At 32.6% G+C, this 17,541-nt stretch overlaps 1 protein-coding gene across 1 annotated transcript in view; it reads left to right on the top strand.

The window, feature by feature from the left end:
- SYCP2 (synaptonemal complex protein 2) overlaps window positions 1-16,436 on the top strand; it is a 31,505-nt gene extending 15,069 nt beyond the window's left edge. Inside the window, 24 exon segments of the mRNA XM_026089347.1 lie at window positions 689-825; window positions 911-1,015; window positions 1,018-1,271; window positions 1,678-1,796; window positions 2,768-2,804; window positions 3,507-3,571; window positions 3,679-3,736; window positions 4,243-4,298; window positions 4,863-4,911; window positions 5,018-5,192; window positions 5,583-5,650; window positions 8,032-8,211; window positions 9,020-9,209; window positions 9,653-9,903; window positions 11,091-11,267; window positions 12,012-12,102; window positions 12,713-12,874; window positions 13,215-13,342; window positions 13,978-14,072; window positions 14,150-14,249; window positions 15,109-15,167; window positions 15,488-15,566; window positions 15,940-15,996; window positions 16,326-16,436. Coding sequence (XP_025945132.1) covers window positions 689-825; window positions 911-1,015; window positions 1,018-1,271; window positions 1,678-1,796; window positions 2,768-2,804; window positions 3,507-3,571; window positions 3,679-3,736; window positions 4,243-4,298; window positions 4,863-4,911; window positions 5,018-5,192; window positions 5,583-5,650; window positions 8,032-8,211; window positions 9,020-9,209; window positions 9,653-9,903; window positions 11,091-11,267; window positions 12,012-12,102; window positions 12,713-12,874; window positions 13,215-13,342; window positions 13,978-14,072; window positions 14,150-14,249; window positions 15,109-15,167; window positions 15,488-15,566; window positions 15,940-15,996; window positions 16,326-16,397 — 2,764 coding nt within the window. The 3' untranslated portion in view covers window positions 16,398-16,436.
- The last annotated feature ends 1,105 nt before the right edge of the window (window positions 16,437-17,541 follow it).

The raw sequence follows: 17,541 nt of genomic DNA, 5'->3' as shown, positions 1-17,541 counted from the left end.
AAATTCCAGAATTTAATTGTCATGTCTTCCCTGACAGCTGTATTAAGAACTGTTGGCTATGTAAGTGAGGTCACTTTCTTATATGGGGTTGTTTGTTTGTTTTTACTTTGAAATACATGACACCAAAATAGCAATATTTATATAGTTGATAAGACTACTTCATGAACATGGCTTTTCTGTGGTCTTATAAACAGATGCACCAATTTAATAATTCCTTGATTGCTATGGAAACAGTACTTGTTAACAAGATCATAGGAGTTAAATCAAGTTCAAGCAAAGTTTTGTAGCAACAAGCAGAGTAATTCTTTCAGATGTCATCAGAAGATAAAATACAAATGGCACATGGGTTTTATGTATAACTGAACTGCACCATAAAAAGGTGGTGCAAATTTCATCTATTTATAACTCTTATAGCCACATCACAGGCGTACAGCTAGGGTCAACTTGAATGGTGGTCATTGGATACTGTTCCCTTTTAGATATTGATTTAAAAATATATATTGTTTGTTTGTTTAAGGTTTGCCATTTTACGATGTTAACTGAAGAATGGTAGCAGGCTTAGATACCAACATAACATGCGTTGGTATCTACTAGCTATCACTCTTCTCCTATTTTGTCATTCAAGTTTATTGTAATTAAGACTACTTTCTGCAATTCATTGTTAATAAAATGGTATTATTTTTGTTAGATTGCCTGGTCTCTTGGAAAGCTCTTTTGATAAAATAAAAACATGGAAAAAACGAACATGCTCTGTTCCTGAGACTAATATAACAACCTGTGACAAGCAAAAGCTAAATCCATCGTCAGGGCATACATCCCATCCAGGTTATGTTCGTATTTTGTTAATTGTTAACGCTAAAAATGTTTCAGATGAGTTTTTAACCTAGTCCTTTTTTTTTTCCCATATTAGTTTCTATTCTTAGTGAAAGAGCTGTGAAACAAAAAGCTTTTTATTCAATTTTTGGAAGTACCTTTCCAGAAAAACAAAGAAATAGGAAAAAGAAGGGGAAAAAAAATTTGATACAATGAGGGCAGAAAATTTCAAAATACTGAGTGGGCAGTCAGACAATATTAATAACTTTGAACAGAAAGTGTTAAGTACAGAAGGAAATAATATTTCAACTACTGCTGAAACATAATTTAAAACATTTCTTTCAGCTAGAGTGTCTGAAACATCTTTGAATTCTGATTTTACGAAATACAAGGATACGAAAGAGGAAGCTGATATTTTCTTTAGAAAAGAGACTGCAAATCATAAACAGTCAAAGATGGTGAGTTTCTTACCTTCATTTTTTTTCACTTGTAATTAAGGAAAGTGCCAAATTTTCAGTATTTCAAAATTCTGAAGATATATTTTTACTTTACTAAGAAACTTATCTGACATTGAGTTTCCACTAATATAAAGTGAATTAAATAATGTCAAGTACAACTGTTTACTTTTTTTGTTGTGACTTAAGATTACCACTCTCCTTTAAAAAAAAAAAAAAAAAATTCTTATTTTATTTTCCTTTACATTGCCCATAGAGTGAGCAGTGATTCCCAAAGGAATGTGATTTAGTACTTCTATAAGACTGTTTAGTGAATTTAGATGATTGTTGGGAAACTGCAGTCCTGTTGCAGCTTTGTCCTTCTATTGAATGGATTCAAAGTTAAGAGTCTTACAAAACACTGTTACAGAAAACAAAGTCTAAAGAAATGAAAGAAGCAACAAAATTACTAATTAGTAACATCAGTGACAGATATAAACAAAAGATTGGTGATAAAAGCAAAACAAGAGACTCGTCGGGTTATAACAGGTATGATGTGAACTATTTATTCTTGTGCTTACTCTTTGTGTTTGTGCATGTGGCCTTGTGTATGACTTGCTCTTCTATCTACAGGTATTTCACATTCTGCTTTCATCAGAACTGTGTGTTTGCCTCTGGCAAGCCTCATCCTACCAAAGCGTAGGAGACTAGCAGCCTGTTTAATAGTCCCAATAGCTGAGATCGCTGCAGGGGCTGTCAGAAATTCTGTTCAGTGTTCTTTCACTCATCCACTCACTGATAGCACTTTTCCTGGGAAGAATTTAGTTGGGACACTTGATGGATGTTGCACAGTGTGCACACCAATAAGRGTGTCTCCATCCTCTCATTTTAGTTTGAGGTTCAAGCTTGTATTCAGTCATCGTTTTTCTGATGATCCAAAGTTCCTAATTCTCTCCTCCTTGAAGAGTTTACTGGTGGACAGTTTAACATATTTTTAAAGAAAATAAATCAGTTTTACCTTACAGGAACTGATTCTCTGAGATATTCTGTACATACAATTACCACACATTCTCCTTTACAGTTTGATTGTAGATGGGTGCAAAGGAATGGAGTAGCTGTTGGACTACTTYGCCTTTTAAGGGCTTTGGATAGGGATTCGAAGGCAGGCAGGGCATGCAGCGTAGCTGTGTGATCTGGGATTAATTTTTCTAGAAAATGAAAGGGTTTGATCTCACGAATGCTTCTGAAAATCTCTATTAAGCCACTTGTTTWTGTACTACAATGCCTGACTACCTGTTAAATTTGTCTTTAGGTGCCTTTTTACCCTTTAGCATTTGGGTGTAGTGGAGAGAAAAATTAGATGAATTRGTTTAGACTTGTATGAGTTGTTTTGAAAAATCAGTTAAAAACAAGTTAAAAACAAGGATAATTGTTTTTATAAGATTTTTATTTATATAAGCAGTATTTTAATGCATATATTCTAATTACTGTTTAACAAAATGTATCCTTATTTCTTTTAGACCACATTTACATAAGTCCCATTTCAGTGTCTATAAGGTATACTTAAATAATTGCTTTTGTTGGATTTTTTTTTTTTGTATCAAAAATATGCAAAAATGCTTTACAAATGCTGGAACGTAAAAAGTAAAAGTATGGTGGCAACTAGCAGATATAAAGCAAAAGTTAATAAATATCACTGAATGTTAAATATTTMTGTAGAAGTTATTGTTATGTATGACATAAGGCGTATATACTTAAAATATTTTTTAATAAATACTTATTTATGTGTTATCTGGAATAATATTTATATGGGCACCTATTAGTGAGAGAAACACATTAATTCCTAGTTACATACCATATAATTGAATCTCTTTGAGTATGGAGTCTTTCCTTTTGACTATAGCAATGCTAAATACTTAGGAGAAAGATAATGTTGTAAACAAGCTGGACTAAATGAGATTATAGAATCCTTAAATGGAATATAGCCATGGCACAGAGATTAGTCCTAATACACTTGGGGAAAAAATGCCATGAGTTTAATATCCTTAAAGGATGAAAATTTACATTTCACATTTAGTTTCTACCAGCTCTTGTCCTCTTTTGCTTTATTGTATTATTGCTAATCAAGTATGAGAGTGTCTGAACATCAGCTAGTTTTTTCATATGTTTATGCTGATGACAGTATGTTTATGAGATGACAGTATGTTTGAATGCATAAATCCAAATCCAACATATGAGTAACTTTTGATTTATATATAGGAAAAAGTTCAGAACAGAAACCTGAAAGCTACTACTTTTCTTAATATAACTGCAGGTCATGTTGTGTGAGTAGTTGAAACAATTTCAAACAAAATTTCCAATTATCCTTACCCAACTTTGAGATATGTTCRTTAATTCACTCACAAAATTGTTCTCTGTGCCTATTTGACAGGGATGATGTCTACAACTTTAACATCAGCGGGTTTGATGAGCCTACAATAAAGCTTGGAGTAAGTTTGTCATATCCTTGGCTTGTGTCTATAAATAGCTCCATAATTTTCAAATGTATAATGATATACACTATCCTAAAGTTCTGGCCATTTAAGTCTTTTACAATATTTTCCTGAACTAAGAATAAAAGAGCTTATGTTATGATAAGTAGCATAAATCTATTATCCTAGAAACAGTAAAAATTGCCTTCCCTCCTCCCTCTAAAGACTCCTCTGCTCAGATGTTAAAATGAAAATTTAGCAAAGATAAAAGCAAAAGACAAAGTTGTGCTTTTTATTGCTGAGAAGAGTTTGCTAGGTGGAAGAAGGCAGTGGACAAAGTGATTGGAAACTAATCTGTTAAGTTTGAGATATGAAAGCTTCAGTCATTTCCTGTTGGTTTTTACTATCAGGTCTTCTCTTAAATAATTTCTAAGATAGAAATTAACCATCATTATAAGTTTGTTTAAAGGGTATCTCGAATGAAAATTTTTAGTTGTTTCTCACTTATTTTTTTACATTTTCAGGTTCAAGAATTGCATGTTACTGAACTGAGTGTTAATACAAATCCAACCAAAAAGGGGTAGGGATATTATATTGTGTCCTAGTCTGCTCCTATTGTCATCCAGAACAATACCATCTGTATTCCCCAGCAGTCCATTATGCCAGTCCAGGGAATGTATGAGTGACAACAAAGTCAAGATGTTGTCACTTTTAATAAACGTAGTTGCCATGGTATYCTGGGCTATTTCAAAGTTCTTCTGTGGAAAACTTATCCATAACCTGATAAAAATGAAATAGTGTCTTTCATGAAGAAGACAGCTTTAGTTCTCTTCATGGAATACTACAGGGATATAACCTCCTGAAAATAGGGGATTATTTCTTATTAATGACCAGCCTGCAAGAGGGCAGTTGTATTGTTACTGTGTGTCCTTGCTTGTCTCTAGAAAATAAGTTATTCCTTTAGGACTTAACGTGAACAGATATTCCTAAAATGGATGTGAAAACAAAAGTAGATAGATTTATTTAAATCCTTAATCCACATATATGAGYAGCAGAAAGATTTAGAAAAAGTATTTAACAATTTTGATGTTTTCTTCAAAGGTGTTTTTTCTTGTTTTCTTTTTTTATTTTATTTTTTATTAAGGAATCCAGATGAAAGTAAAATTAGTGCTGAAGTAAAAGGAGAAAAAAAAGTAAGGCTCAGATTTTTGTAGGTCAGTTTATCTGTTCTTCCTGCCTTTAAATATCACATATGTAAGTGAAAGGTATATTCTTAAATGGTCTTTTGGGTTTTTATAGACTAAAAACAATCGAAACAAGAAGCATCTCTTCAGTGACACAGACACAGACTACAGAGGTGATGACAGCAAGACAGACATTAGTTGGCTACAAGAATCAAATAGAAAATCTAAACCACAGTTAATTGATTACAGTAGAAGTAAAAACTTAGGGAAATCAATAAGCACAGAAAAAAGTAAGACTTTTTTCATATTCCTTAAGAATGCTACATTAWATTTATCCTGTACAGTTCCTAACTGTACAGTGCATAATGTGCTGTTAAATTTACAATGTGTTCTTGTTGTCTTATCTCCAAATACAAGAAATTTCAGAATTAGTTCTCCTAATCATTTATGAATGTTAATTTCCAAAAAATCTGTATTTTTAATGTGGAAAAGTATTGGGGAGCAGGGGAATGAGATTATTGTTTTAAGAAAAAGCTTTTACTTTTTAAATAATGCAGTGTTTACTGAATCAATAGGTTTGTGGGAATAAAAGTGACTCCATAATCTTACTGCTGAAATTGTAAATGTCAAACATCTAATTATTATGYTGCTTCTTCTAACACTATTTATTGTAACAACAGGTAAATTCTTTGAACCTGCATGCCAGATGGATTCATCTAAAGGAGAAAATACAAAGAAAAAGGTAAATGTAAACTTGCAGCTTAACTTGCAATTGATATTCAAAATAACTTACCACAGAAACTGTTGTTGTTGTTGTTGTTGTTATTATTATTATTATTATTATTATAAATATATGCAATTTCTCTATGCTTATTTCAAATCATTTTCTAAATCCTGTTAGTTCTTTTTAGGTAGTATATTATTTTTATGTAGTATTTAGCTCATATTTCAGTGATATTACTAGCTGTGAATTAGAATGATTATTGTACTTTGATGCTTTTGTAAGTTTTATTATTGATTATGACTATTTACTGCTTAATAGCCATCTGCTGTGTTGAATATGCCGTTAGCTTTTCAGTGAGGATTTTAATTTGGGTAATATGCTTAATTGCATTTTAATAGCTTTGAGACTGATTTCTTTTAGTGAATATAGTTAACATGTACTACAACTCTGAAAAGAAAAATGTTAAGGATTATATTAATAAAGAATAATAATTACAAAATATTGTAAGCCTATTAAAGTTGAGTATAATAAATTACAAGTGATTATGAACATCTTCATGGAAGATGCTTGTAGATGGTTGTAAGCCACAGTTTAAAAACAAACAAAAAACAGCCTCCCCAAAAGTCTCTTAAACTTTGTAATAATTTTTCAAATCTATTTAATTTTAGTAATTTAAAACTATTTATATGCATTCAATATAAATTGCRAATCTGAAGATATGGTCACTGTGGGTAGGTATTGATGGTGGTGTCTAGTCCATGTAAATCAAAACAGAAGAGTTTCAAACACCTAAGTACCCAGTATTAGTCTGCTTACTAAATGTGTCTCTTAATATCAAATTTCCCCGGATTTACTCATGCATCTTCAAAGTGTCTGTTTTGAAGAGGTAGGGTTCCACTGCTGCGTGGATTTAGAGAGACAGCAACAGAACCCTGGGAAGTCGCTAACAAACTGACACCGGAGATGTGAAGGCTTGGAAAGCAAATGTTTTGTGTAGAGTACTTTCAGAAACTAGGAGGCAAGAGGTTTAATCCCTCCTAGTCCGAGAGGCTTTGTACTCAGATCTTGCATCCTTTCTGACCTCAGGTCTCTGAGGTACTTTTGATGAGAATGTGCTTTGCTCTTTTTCTGAAATTTGACCACTGCATAGAGAGAGTGGCAGCAGTTATGATGTAGAAGGGGTGCAGAGAGAAAGGAAGACCAATTCTAGCCKAGTCACTAAGGTAATCAGGTTGGAGGAGACGATCAGGGATGCTGGTTCCCGCTCACTAGGCAGGGGGGTTTTTTTTAGTTTTGTTCTATTGAACTGAAGTCCAATTACAGCCTAATGTAAATGTATTCATATTTTAGAGAGCAGGGTTTGGAAACCCGCTTCAGCTTTACTCCAGCTGAAAGTTGGCCTTTACTTTGACTGTTCACCTTCTGTTGACTCTTGTATTCCTGACTGCACTGTTGTATCCACACTAAGAATCTTCCCAGAATGCTTGGGAGGCTGATGGTTGGGCACTCTATTGAGCTTTGGAAAGTTTAAGTTTTGAAGTCTGAGAAAGACTTGAAACACGCATCTTAAATTTCTTGTGTTGTTACGCAGGAGGCGGGGAATGCTGCTGCTATTCCTACCACCTCGCCTTCGTGGTATCGATGCAAGTACTTAGCATTTCCTGCTGTTCCCTTCAACAGTCTGTGGAAGGAGGTGCTCATCCAGCATAAACTGTATAGGTTACACTACCTCTCCAAGAGGTCTTTAGGAGGTCGGTCTTTCCATCAATTTAGACACTACTTTGGAGAGACTTAGATATTCTCTTGTTGAGCTTGGATGCATGTATGAGGATGAATTTTTGCTTTTTCATGCAAAATGAATTTCATCTGGAGTAGGGCAAAATTTAAATGAGGAATTCATATTTGTATGCTTAGTCCAGTATTGAAAAGCTTCAGGGCTTTTGAAGAACTGCCAACAGAGATTCATGGAAATACTTGTACCATAATAATCCTTATTCTATAACTTCCCATTTAACTCTGAAATAATCCGCTGGTTTTCTAGGCTCTTTTTTGACCTTCTACTTACCAMAACTGACACTTCTATTTGTTTGATTTACTAGTCTAGCTTGTTTTAATCTGGAAAGTAAGGAAAACAACGTTTTCGCTAATGAATTAATCCAGAGTTTGTCAGCCATTCAGTTTTACTTGCTGTATTTTTCCCTTGTGTAAGTCTGTTAAACTCAATGCAGATACATTGCATTGATACAGTGATATTTGAGCTTCTGTATTATGTAATAAGCACAAGAATTGAGAATACTGTGTTTGGTTGTTGTGAAATACTGGATTTCAAGTATTTAAACAGTTACCTGCCATTTATTCTTGTAGTTATTCTGATATAAATTGAAGACATTTTTATTCTTCCAAAGATAACCAAATGTATAAAACAAAGTTCCAGAACTGATGAAATGATGGAACAAACCACCAGACCAAAACGACCTCGAAGAGCTGCATTAGCAAAAAATTACAAGGAACCTTCAAGTTCAGAGTCAGAGAGTGAAAGRAAGTCTTCAGCATGCACCTCTAAGAAAGAGAAATCAAAAGCACAGGTAAACGGTTGCACTATACTCCTAAAAAAACAGTTCTGCAGTGTCTTCCAAAGTATATTCTAAAATTTGGTACTCTTCAATTTGAGTGCCCAACATGAAGTTGAACTGAATTTTCTGTAGTATTTACAGTTTCTAGTACCCTCCATTTTAATTATGAGTAGTTACCTGCTAGAGAATACTAGTCCTAAATAACAGTCTAAGCCTTAAGTCTAATAACAGTATTTCGGTTTCTATTTATGAAACTTATTCTGCTGCAAAGAGCTACTGTGTCCTTTGTTTAAAAAACTTTGAAAATGTCTATGCTAATGGGAGATTTTAGTCAATCTAAGTGTATTCTTTGAGATGATGATGTGATTTTGATAACACTGCCTATTTTGTGTAAAAAGAAAACGTTGACTYCAGAGAAGATGAGTATGTCAATACACTTGGTAAAAAACTAAATAGTTTTTTTGGCTTTTTTTAGAAACTAAGCAATAACAGGGTGCTAAAACATTTTCATTCTTTTAGCATACCCTTTTAATACACATGGAAAAGTCTGTAAACTTCACTGAATTCCTGAAGCACCAGTAATTTTCTCCAACAGTAAAGAAATTTATAAGAGTAGAAATTTGGATACTGAATTATACAAACTAAATGCCTATTAACATTAGAACATCTGATATCCTTGGGAATTTAAATACTTCTAATGATCTTCTTTTTGGGGCCTTCTGTTTCTTCAGCTATACACGTAGATAATACCTTTTTTAYCTATTTATACACTTTTGTATGTTTGAAAGTAATATTTTTTATAAATGTTGTATTTTGGTAGGAACATATAAATGGGCAAAAGAAAAATGATAATCAGCAGAAGGAACTACAGAGTGTTATATCTRTGGAGCCAAAAAAGAGAGCAGCAGACTATACACATAAAACATTTATTGAATCAAAGGATTCTGCAAATCAAAAAGAAATTGAAATGCCTTCATCTGAAAGTCCTGCATCTCTTGAGGCAATGAGATGTACGTATTTTGATTRTAATTTTTGGAGATACTGTATAGAAAGTTGGAGGCTGAATGAGTTTGAGAAGTTTGTGTTTATTTCATGCTTATAAAATATGAAGTATCCCATAATTCAGTGTGTATACCACATAATTTAAGAAAATGTGTTGATATCACTAACATTCTTATAGGTTTGTACAGTTATTTGACATCAGCGTAGTACAGAAGTGCAATACATATGTAAGTGAAAGTAGGCTGTTAGAATTAATCTGGTAGCTGCTGAAGTAGTGTGGAGGGTGCAAACAGTTTAAGTATGGCAAGAATAATACCACCATCCGATAGAGTCAAATTTTGCACATCTGAGACTTTTAAATACCTAGAGTAGGGATGAATAGTAATATGGGGCTTTAACATACTGTTTTTCTTTCATTCCTCATGCTCACAGTTAAGCAACTGTTTTCTAGGTGCTGAAAGAATATCAGAGGGAGATTTTACTCAAGAGCATATTTCTAGTGAAAGATCACCTGGGCTGCAGGAGTCAACACCAGAARAAATGGAAACTTTAAACTTTGGGAAAGGAATCTCTTCCAGCAATCTCTGTCCACAAAAAAAGAATATTCAAGCTATTCATCTAAATCAGTCCCCTGGGGCTATTGTTAAAAAGTTAACATTTGGAAATAAAAGTTTCTCATCCGTTTTAACTGCAGCATCTTTGGTAAGAATATAAAGCTACTCTACTATTATTTCAGTATTTGTATTTTAAATAAAGTTGTTCCATTCAGCTGAGTCTTGAAATAGCTTTTTTTATTATATATTTTTTTTAGTATTCTTTGTCCAAAACCGATTTGAATTTGAGTAGTGGATGATAATTACTCACTCTATTTAGTACAATTTTAACAGATCATTTCTTGCAGAGCAGTCAGACCAGTCTTGTAGAAGTAACAGACCGATCTGAATTATTTGCTCAGGAGATGATAGTTATGTGATGAAAAAGGTTCTTTTGTTAATACACATAGCACATCTTATCAAAATGGAAGCAAGCAAAACCCAGCTTTGATGTATGAAATATCCATAGGGCAAAATCTTCAATTATATCCCATCAAAACTACTTGCTCGTGTTTGAAGAAATAAATAATAACCATGAGTTCCACCCGTACGTTGGACATAACCGACGTGGTATTTTCAAATTTTTACTTGCTCTAAAAATGCCAAGTGTATATTTCTTGACAGTTTTATGTGATTACTGTTGGTTGAGTTGCACCAACAGAAGMTTGTAAATTGTCTGGGGATTTTAGGTGGTCTACAGAAGCTAGGATAATCTGAAAGTGCTTTAAATTGGTTTCCTGCATCCCTTTCCATCTTCATAGTAAAGCTCTGAATACCGTGTTTTCTTCACTGGTCTCTTCTTGAATGATTTTGTAACACAGAAGGGGAGCATTAAATAGAGTACACGTAAAGTTTTCAAAAACAAACTTGGCAAAGTAGGATTTATACTTCAAAGAATAAATTTGGGTAGTATTTGTTGGTCATTCAAAGCTTCTCTCATAACAGTGTGAGCTAACTAGAAATTGTGCAAATACTGTTGTGCAGTGTAAATGCTGAATGGGGTTTTCAAAAGAGCTTAAATCAGAATTCATTTGGAATTTCTGCAGACAGAAAAAAGCTTTGGCAGTGTGTCTCATGCTGATTCTTGGGCAATATTCATAGTGGGACTTCTTTGTATATTTTTACCTCATAATTTCAAAGAATTCTAAATATTTTATTTTCTTTTCATGTTAAATGTGCATCTTTTTTCCTGCTGCTGTTTTCAATCTTTCAGTTAAATACAGTAGTTCATTATTGTTCTTGTACACTTTTGTACATCTCTTTTCAATTATGGTTTTGTTGTTTGTTAATGTTTAGCTCAGCTTAACTCCAGTAACCACGTATAAAACTCTCAGTGGAAAACATGCAGAGGGATCTGTATCTGAAACATGTGATGCTAATGAAGATTCAAGTTTTAGGCACTGCCCTTCAGAGAAACTTTCTGTTGAAGGAAAGCTACAAGATATCGCTAAACCTATCATCAAAAGTAAAGAAGTATGTTACTACATCCCTTATTCTTCTGAAAAGAGCTGCAGCTTTTCATGCATTTTATTCACTTTACAGTTGGTGTTATTATCTTATATTTTATATTAAATTTATCTTAATTTATATTTATATCTTATGTTTTATATTATTATAACTATATCTTAAAGTATTTTTCTTTATCATGTGGATATAAAGCAAGAATTGTCTCAACAAGACCAGTTATAATTAATATCTTAAAGAACAGATGATAAATATTTTCTTTTTGACTTTTGATATAAATAGTTTTCACAAATCAAAGAATTGTGCCATCTTCATGCAGAAATTCTTAATGCGCAAATGTGCTCTCATAGTTTTAGCGTTAAAGTACTTCTTAATATAGCAATTATTGTAGTATTGGCAAATGAACTGCTGTACCTTCAAACCAATTCTCATGAATATTTATTCTAGCAAAACAAAAGCGCTAATGACTCCTTTAAGGAATATTTTTATTTTTGCACTCAGAAACAGTTGGACTTTATTGGTCATTTGACTTGTTGCTATCATTACTTGTTAATGTGATGAAGGATTTGTTCTTTTTTCTTTTACCTAATGAGAATATGCCTCTTGCATAAAATTCATGTAGTATTTTTTTCCTTGCTATGGTTGTGTTCATGTTTGTAGATTAAAGAAAAGCAACATAAACATGGATTTCTGATGAAGACTTCTAAAGTGCTTATTATTTTGGAAGCTAATATACATTGACCTTTCTTTTAGGATTGTTTGCCACCATCTCCATTATCCATTTCTAGTGGAAGTAAAGTACAGTCCTGGTGTGAAGAACCTTGTGGCCCCATACACGAGTCTGGTACAAATGTTTAATTTAAGACAAAAGGCTTCCTATGTGTGTCTGTAATATTTAATAAAAGCATTTCTTTGGCATACAAATATAGTTGAAGTCTTTGAATCCTATTCTCTTTTATATTTTTCATTATTACTCAATTTTTATTCCTTTTCTAACTTAATATTGTTCTTTCAGATCAATCTTTGTTTTTGCACTGCTTTAAATACCCCACTGTCTACGTAAACTGAAAATCTGCCTCCAAAATGCAGTTGCTCTCTAAGGAAGAGTTAAATCAAGAAACACTCCCACTGATATTGAAACAGTGGGAAATGGGATTGTTGGGAAAATAGGGCTTGGTGTGAATGTTTTTATTTAGGGAGTCAGTCTTGCATGGACCAGAAAGACTTTTGCATTCCACTGAAATCCTGTTGTTCATTTACCTCAAGTACTCCTACCTATTCAACGTGTCCTCTATAAATGCAGTGCTCACTAATTTTTGTATGGTTCTGGAACTCCAGAGCCAGGACACATACTCCTAGACTTTTGATCTGAAGGGAAGATAATCTCCTCTTTATCYTTGTGACATTGTTTTAAATAATCCTAAAATTAAACATTGTCTTCATGTTTATTAAAGGACCAACTGTACATACATTTCTCAAACGAAGCTACCACAGTGACACAGAAAGCAATTCTGATGAAGTAGAAACAATCAAAGAGGAGGGAAAGAAAGGAAACAAAATAACAAAGCTGCTGCCTAGAAAATTATTTAAACCAGATGATGATACAACTTACAGAGGTTAGTTGTGGAGTTAAAGTTGATATTCAAGTATAGTTGTGCAAAAGTTTAAAATAGCAATTTAAAAGTATTAATAAAAAAAAAGTAACCATAAAAAGCATTTTACATATAAAAAAAATCAAAAGATAAATGCTAAATACTTAGAAACTGTCTCTGTTTAAAAAGTCAGAAATGTGATGTGAAAATAGAAACGGGTCTCAGCCATTTAACTGGTGAAACTAAACTTTATATTACAATAGTGATTGAGGCCACTGTTGTAACTACAGACAGGATGCTTTTATGTATGATATTCCTACTTTTTAATACTGAATTGTAGCATACTTTTTTTTTTTTTCTTAAGTGTCTGAAAGCGTATCTACTCTGTCTGTAAATGAGCTGTCTGTTTTGGATGGAGAGATCTGGGAACCTGATTGTTCAACTATCAGTATATGTCAGAAGCTCCAAGCAGAATTTACTAGGAAAATCCAGGCAAGACATTTCACATACAATATTAATTGTATGTGTGGGTACATATCAATAGTAACTTGTATTACACTAAAGGATTTGCTTAAAAGAACATGAAAATAGCTAAATGCATAGAAGCTTAAGAAATCACAGACTTAGGATTGCTTTTTAAGCCTTTTTCAATTCCTACTACATAATCGTTTACTCTTTCTTTCTGAGATCTGCCTTATTTTTTATCTTGCCTTGTGAGAAACAAGCTTATTTATCTAAAGTAATGAGTATACTGCATTTTGGTTTTCAAATTRTCAAACTTGTGAATTTAACTTATTTACAAAAAGGGAAGTATGAGCCCAAATAATGCTTTCACTCATGTAAGACAGCTGCAGTCACACAGCACGTGCTAGATTTCCTGAAAATAGAGAAAGTATACATCAATTTTTCAAATAGTTTATATTCTAYTTAAAATAGAATTTTGACCAAAATATGAACTTATGTTTATTAATAATATAAATAGCTTTTTTTAAGGATATAATSTAATAAAGATTGTTTTTGCTCAGTGTACTCTCTGTGATACTAAATAATTACAATACATAATATATTAACAGGTTTTTCTTAAAGCGAAAATAATCTGAAACTAATACTAAAACATATTCTCCTAGAGCCGTTCACAGAAAATGGATCATTTCACTAAGCARTCATTAAGAGCTGCCCACCAGCATTTGGCAACAATGAGTTATCAGCTTCATGAATGCAGGTCTGTAACAAAAGATTTACTTTAAAACACATATAAAATGCAACAAATACTTTCTAATTGTAACTTTGTTTCGGTAGGATCAGGCAGCTGGACAAATTTCACTTTGCTATCATTGAGGAGCTTGAGAATTTTGAGAAAGATTCTCAGTCTTTGAAAAATATGGAGAAAGAATTCTCGGTTTGTACTGTAATTATTTTATCATGAGGGGAAAATGAATTTTTAGAGTAGGATTTTTTTTCCCCCCATATAATCTTTAAATTATTAATTCTGATAAAAAATGCATTTATCATCTTGCTTGCTTCACAAAAAGCCATACATTAGACATACATAATGTACATACATACACTAGGTYGAATTTTAAATAGTTTATTTCTAATGTCAAGATTGACGTATGCCATGCCTTTAGAGTTTCTAGGTCACCATTGTATATTTTTCTTTTTAGACTAAACTACTACTTTCAGTGGTCCGGTTACACCACTTCATGAATTTTTTTTTTTCATCTGGCCTTTCTTTTTTCAGGAATATCACATAGGCATTTGAAACTGATTTGCTCTGTGTTCAAAGACAAGTCRGTTGACATTATGTACCTGCTACTTGCTATAAAGTAAAATGAGTATACAAATACTTGTATCAACACAGGCCTGGATTTTTTTTTTTTTTCCTCTCTCTGTCTCTCTCTCAAGGCATGGCTTGATTTATTTTTTTTTAACCACACTTAAATGATATGCRAAGTCTGATTAAAATGTTATGGATATGCTGTTCCATAGTTTTGAAACTGTTAYGCAGAACAGATTTTTGGTGAAACTTGTTCCATGAAAACAGACCTCCTGAAGTTCCTTATCCTGCTGAACTAAATTTTTCTCCTGGCTTACCCCCCTCTTTTTTTTTCAGCATTTGTGGTGACTCTATAACTCCTACCCATTCTGTGCTGAATCTGTGTTAGCAAGTTAATTTATTCATATTAGATATTAGTCAGTTTCTGTTTAGAAAATCTTGTTTCCTACTGATTTTCTTCTATTTGTATTTTTTGTTCTAGAATTTTTGGAAAAAACATGCACATACTTTTAGTACATACMTGAAAAATGAGGAGCAGAGGTTAGTAGACTTCATTAATGCTAGTTTTAGATTTGTGTTCATTCAGGGTATGAACTGGGCCAAGTAATATTCTCTGTGTGATTGTTCTCTTCCRTAAGGAAGAGAGAATATTTGTTAGATGAGAAAAGCTATGTGGTTGTAAAAATGTAATTAGTATCCATCTAAGTGTCTACACATCTACTGCAATATTCCAAAGTAATAATGACCATAATATTTATCCATGCTTTTAAGTACTGATACACTGCAAATGAAGGGATGCATGTTAYGCATGGAATGTTTATATGTAGCAAAGTAGTTTGAACTGCATTTTATTTCCTTAGAATTCAGATTCTTAAAACTTCATTTGAAAAAAACATCTACCACACTGTTGATTATGAGGAACATATTTTTACTTCTGAGGTATGGCAAGCCTTCATTTCTTTGTTGGTTTTGATCATTTTTTATTTCATTTTATGCCAACAGATATCAGTATTAAAGACTTTCTTTGGGAAAAAAAAAGTTATCCCCAGCGTTTTATTAATGTATAGGTATTTGTTCAGTTATYTGGAAAATTGCTGCGAGGCTTATACTATATTCTGTGGCTTTGTTTACCAGTGTTAATCATCTAAGAAAGAACRAATTAGACACAAGCCTCTCTTTCCTCAGGCTGGTGCATGCTTGTACATCTCTCTATCTGTCAGTTATAAACCATTTAGGGATGTAATTGCCTTCTTGAAAATGCWTTACTGATTGTGAACAGGGAAAAAGCATTCAGTATAAGCATATTTTATAGATGCATCTGATGAAAGAAGACATGAAAGGACTTCAAGAGAAATTTCTTAAAGAAATGGTAAATGAAGTTATCTTCATTTTTATTATTTTTTAAATAAGCATAGATGTTTGCACATTGACTTACTAAAAATTAGTTTCTCGTACACTATCAAAAGTGCGAGTGAGATAAAATGCAAATATCACTGACATTTTATACTTATCTGATTGAGATAATTAAGATAGATATGGATATATTAGTTCTGGATCTTAATATGCTGAATATTAACATGGAAATGAAAAGTACCATGCTTCWAGTATGTTAAAGTAACATACTATATGCTAGAATTATAATACTTAAAAAAAGAATTTTATTTAAAATGTGTGATAAATGTAATGCTTTTTGCACAGCAAGAAGAGGAACTCTTTAATGTTCGCAAAGGATTGCAGGCACTCTTTCTATCAGAAGACAGAAAATTCTAATGTAATGACTTCAGATACTTTCCAGAAGTGCAAGGTGAATATAAACACACTTTTTTAATGTGAAATTCAACAACTAGGGKTTTTTTTGTTTGGTTTGGKTTGGGTTTTTTTGTTTGTTTTTTACACTCAAAGCAAACTATTGTAATGGAAGCATGTTCTCCTTAATGAGATTAAAGTCCTTTGTAGATAAGATTTCTTCTTCTATTAGATTTGGGATTATTTTACTGAATCTGCTAAAATGCAATATGTAAATTTTTGGATTTTTAGCAAAGTGCTATTTTTGAAGGAGTCATTATTAATTTTTTTTTTTTTTAGTTTATTTAACTGACTTTCAGAGAAAAATAGTCACTTCCAGTCCATGTTGTGGGTCTGTGTATACAGAAGACCTCTTTTGTCTGATCCAGAATATAGTTATAAATTGYTTAGGGATCAAATAGCAGGTCTGAGAGCTCTGTCCTGTTAATCTGTGGTATTAGACTTCAGTAGGAGTTTCTRACAGAAAATAAAATTGTAAAGGGGTATGGTTGAACTATGTTGCAAATATTTGTATTAAATGTTTCGGGAAAAATATATATTGTCTGTCTCATTTTTACAAAACCATGTCATTACCATTTTGCTTTAAATCAGTAATACATTTTTGCATTCTAGTCACAGAAAATCTATTTTTAGCAAGTATTTCATGTACAACAGCGGCCGGCAAGATGGTCTGATATCTGTAGCTCGGAAATATATCCTACATACTAATATCATCTATTTTACGTACCTAGATTTCAGAAGATTTCCTATGAGAACAACCTGTGAGTCATAATTTACTCTTCTCCATTGCTGTCAGGTAGTAACTAGGATGTTTCCTCTGAATATTTAAGGCATGCAGCTTCTAAGCTAATATTTCTCTTAATTTTCTTTTATATTAGAAAAACCCAAGCTACCTTGTATTTTAAAGTTCCTAAGCAACCTCTTAGTCTTTATTTGCAATCCTGCAAATACCCTTTAAGTTCTTCAGGTCTAGAACAATACCTTTAATATTTTTCATTTAAGTTCTGTTAAAGAAATGGGGGGGAGAGGGATTTACAGCTGATCAAGGAGAAGTAATGGCTGGAGAGACTAACTCAGAGAATGTGCATGTTYTAGAGCTCGTCTGCAT

The sequence above is a fragment of the Apteryx rowi genome, unplaced genomic scaffold (genome assembly GCF_003343035.1).
Source record: "Apteryx rowi isolate R43461 unplaced genomic scaffold, aptRow1 scaffold_0, whole genome shotgun sequence".
Taxonomy (NCBI): domain Eukaryota; kingdom Metazoa; phylum Chordata; class Aves; order Apterygiformes; family Apterygidae; genus Apteryx; species Apteryx rowi.
This window is presented reverse-complemented; position numbering and strand designations above follow the sequence as displayed.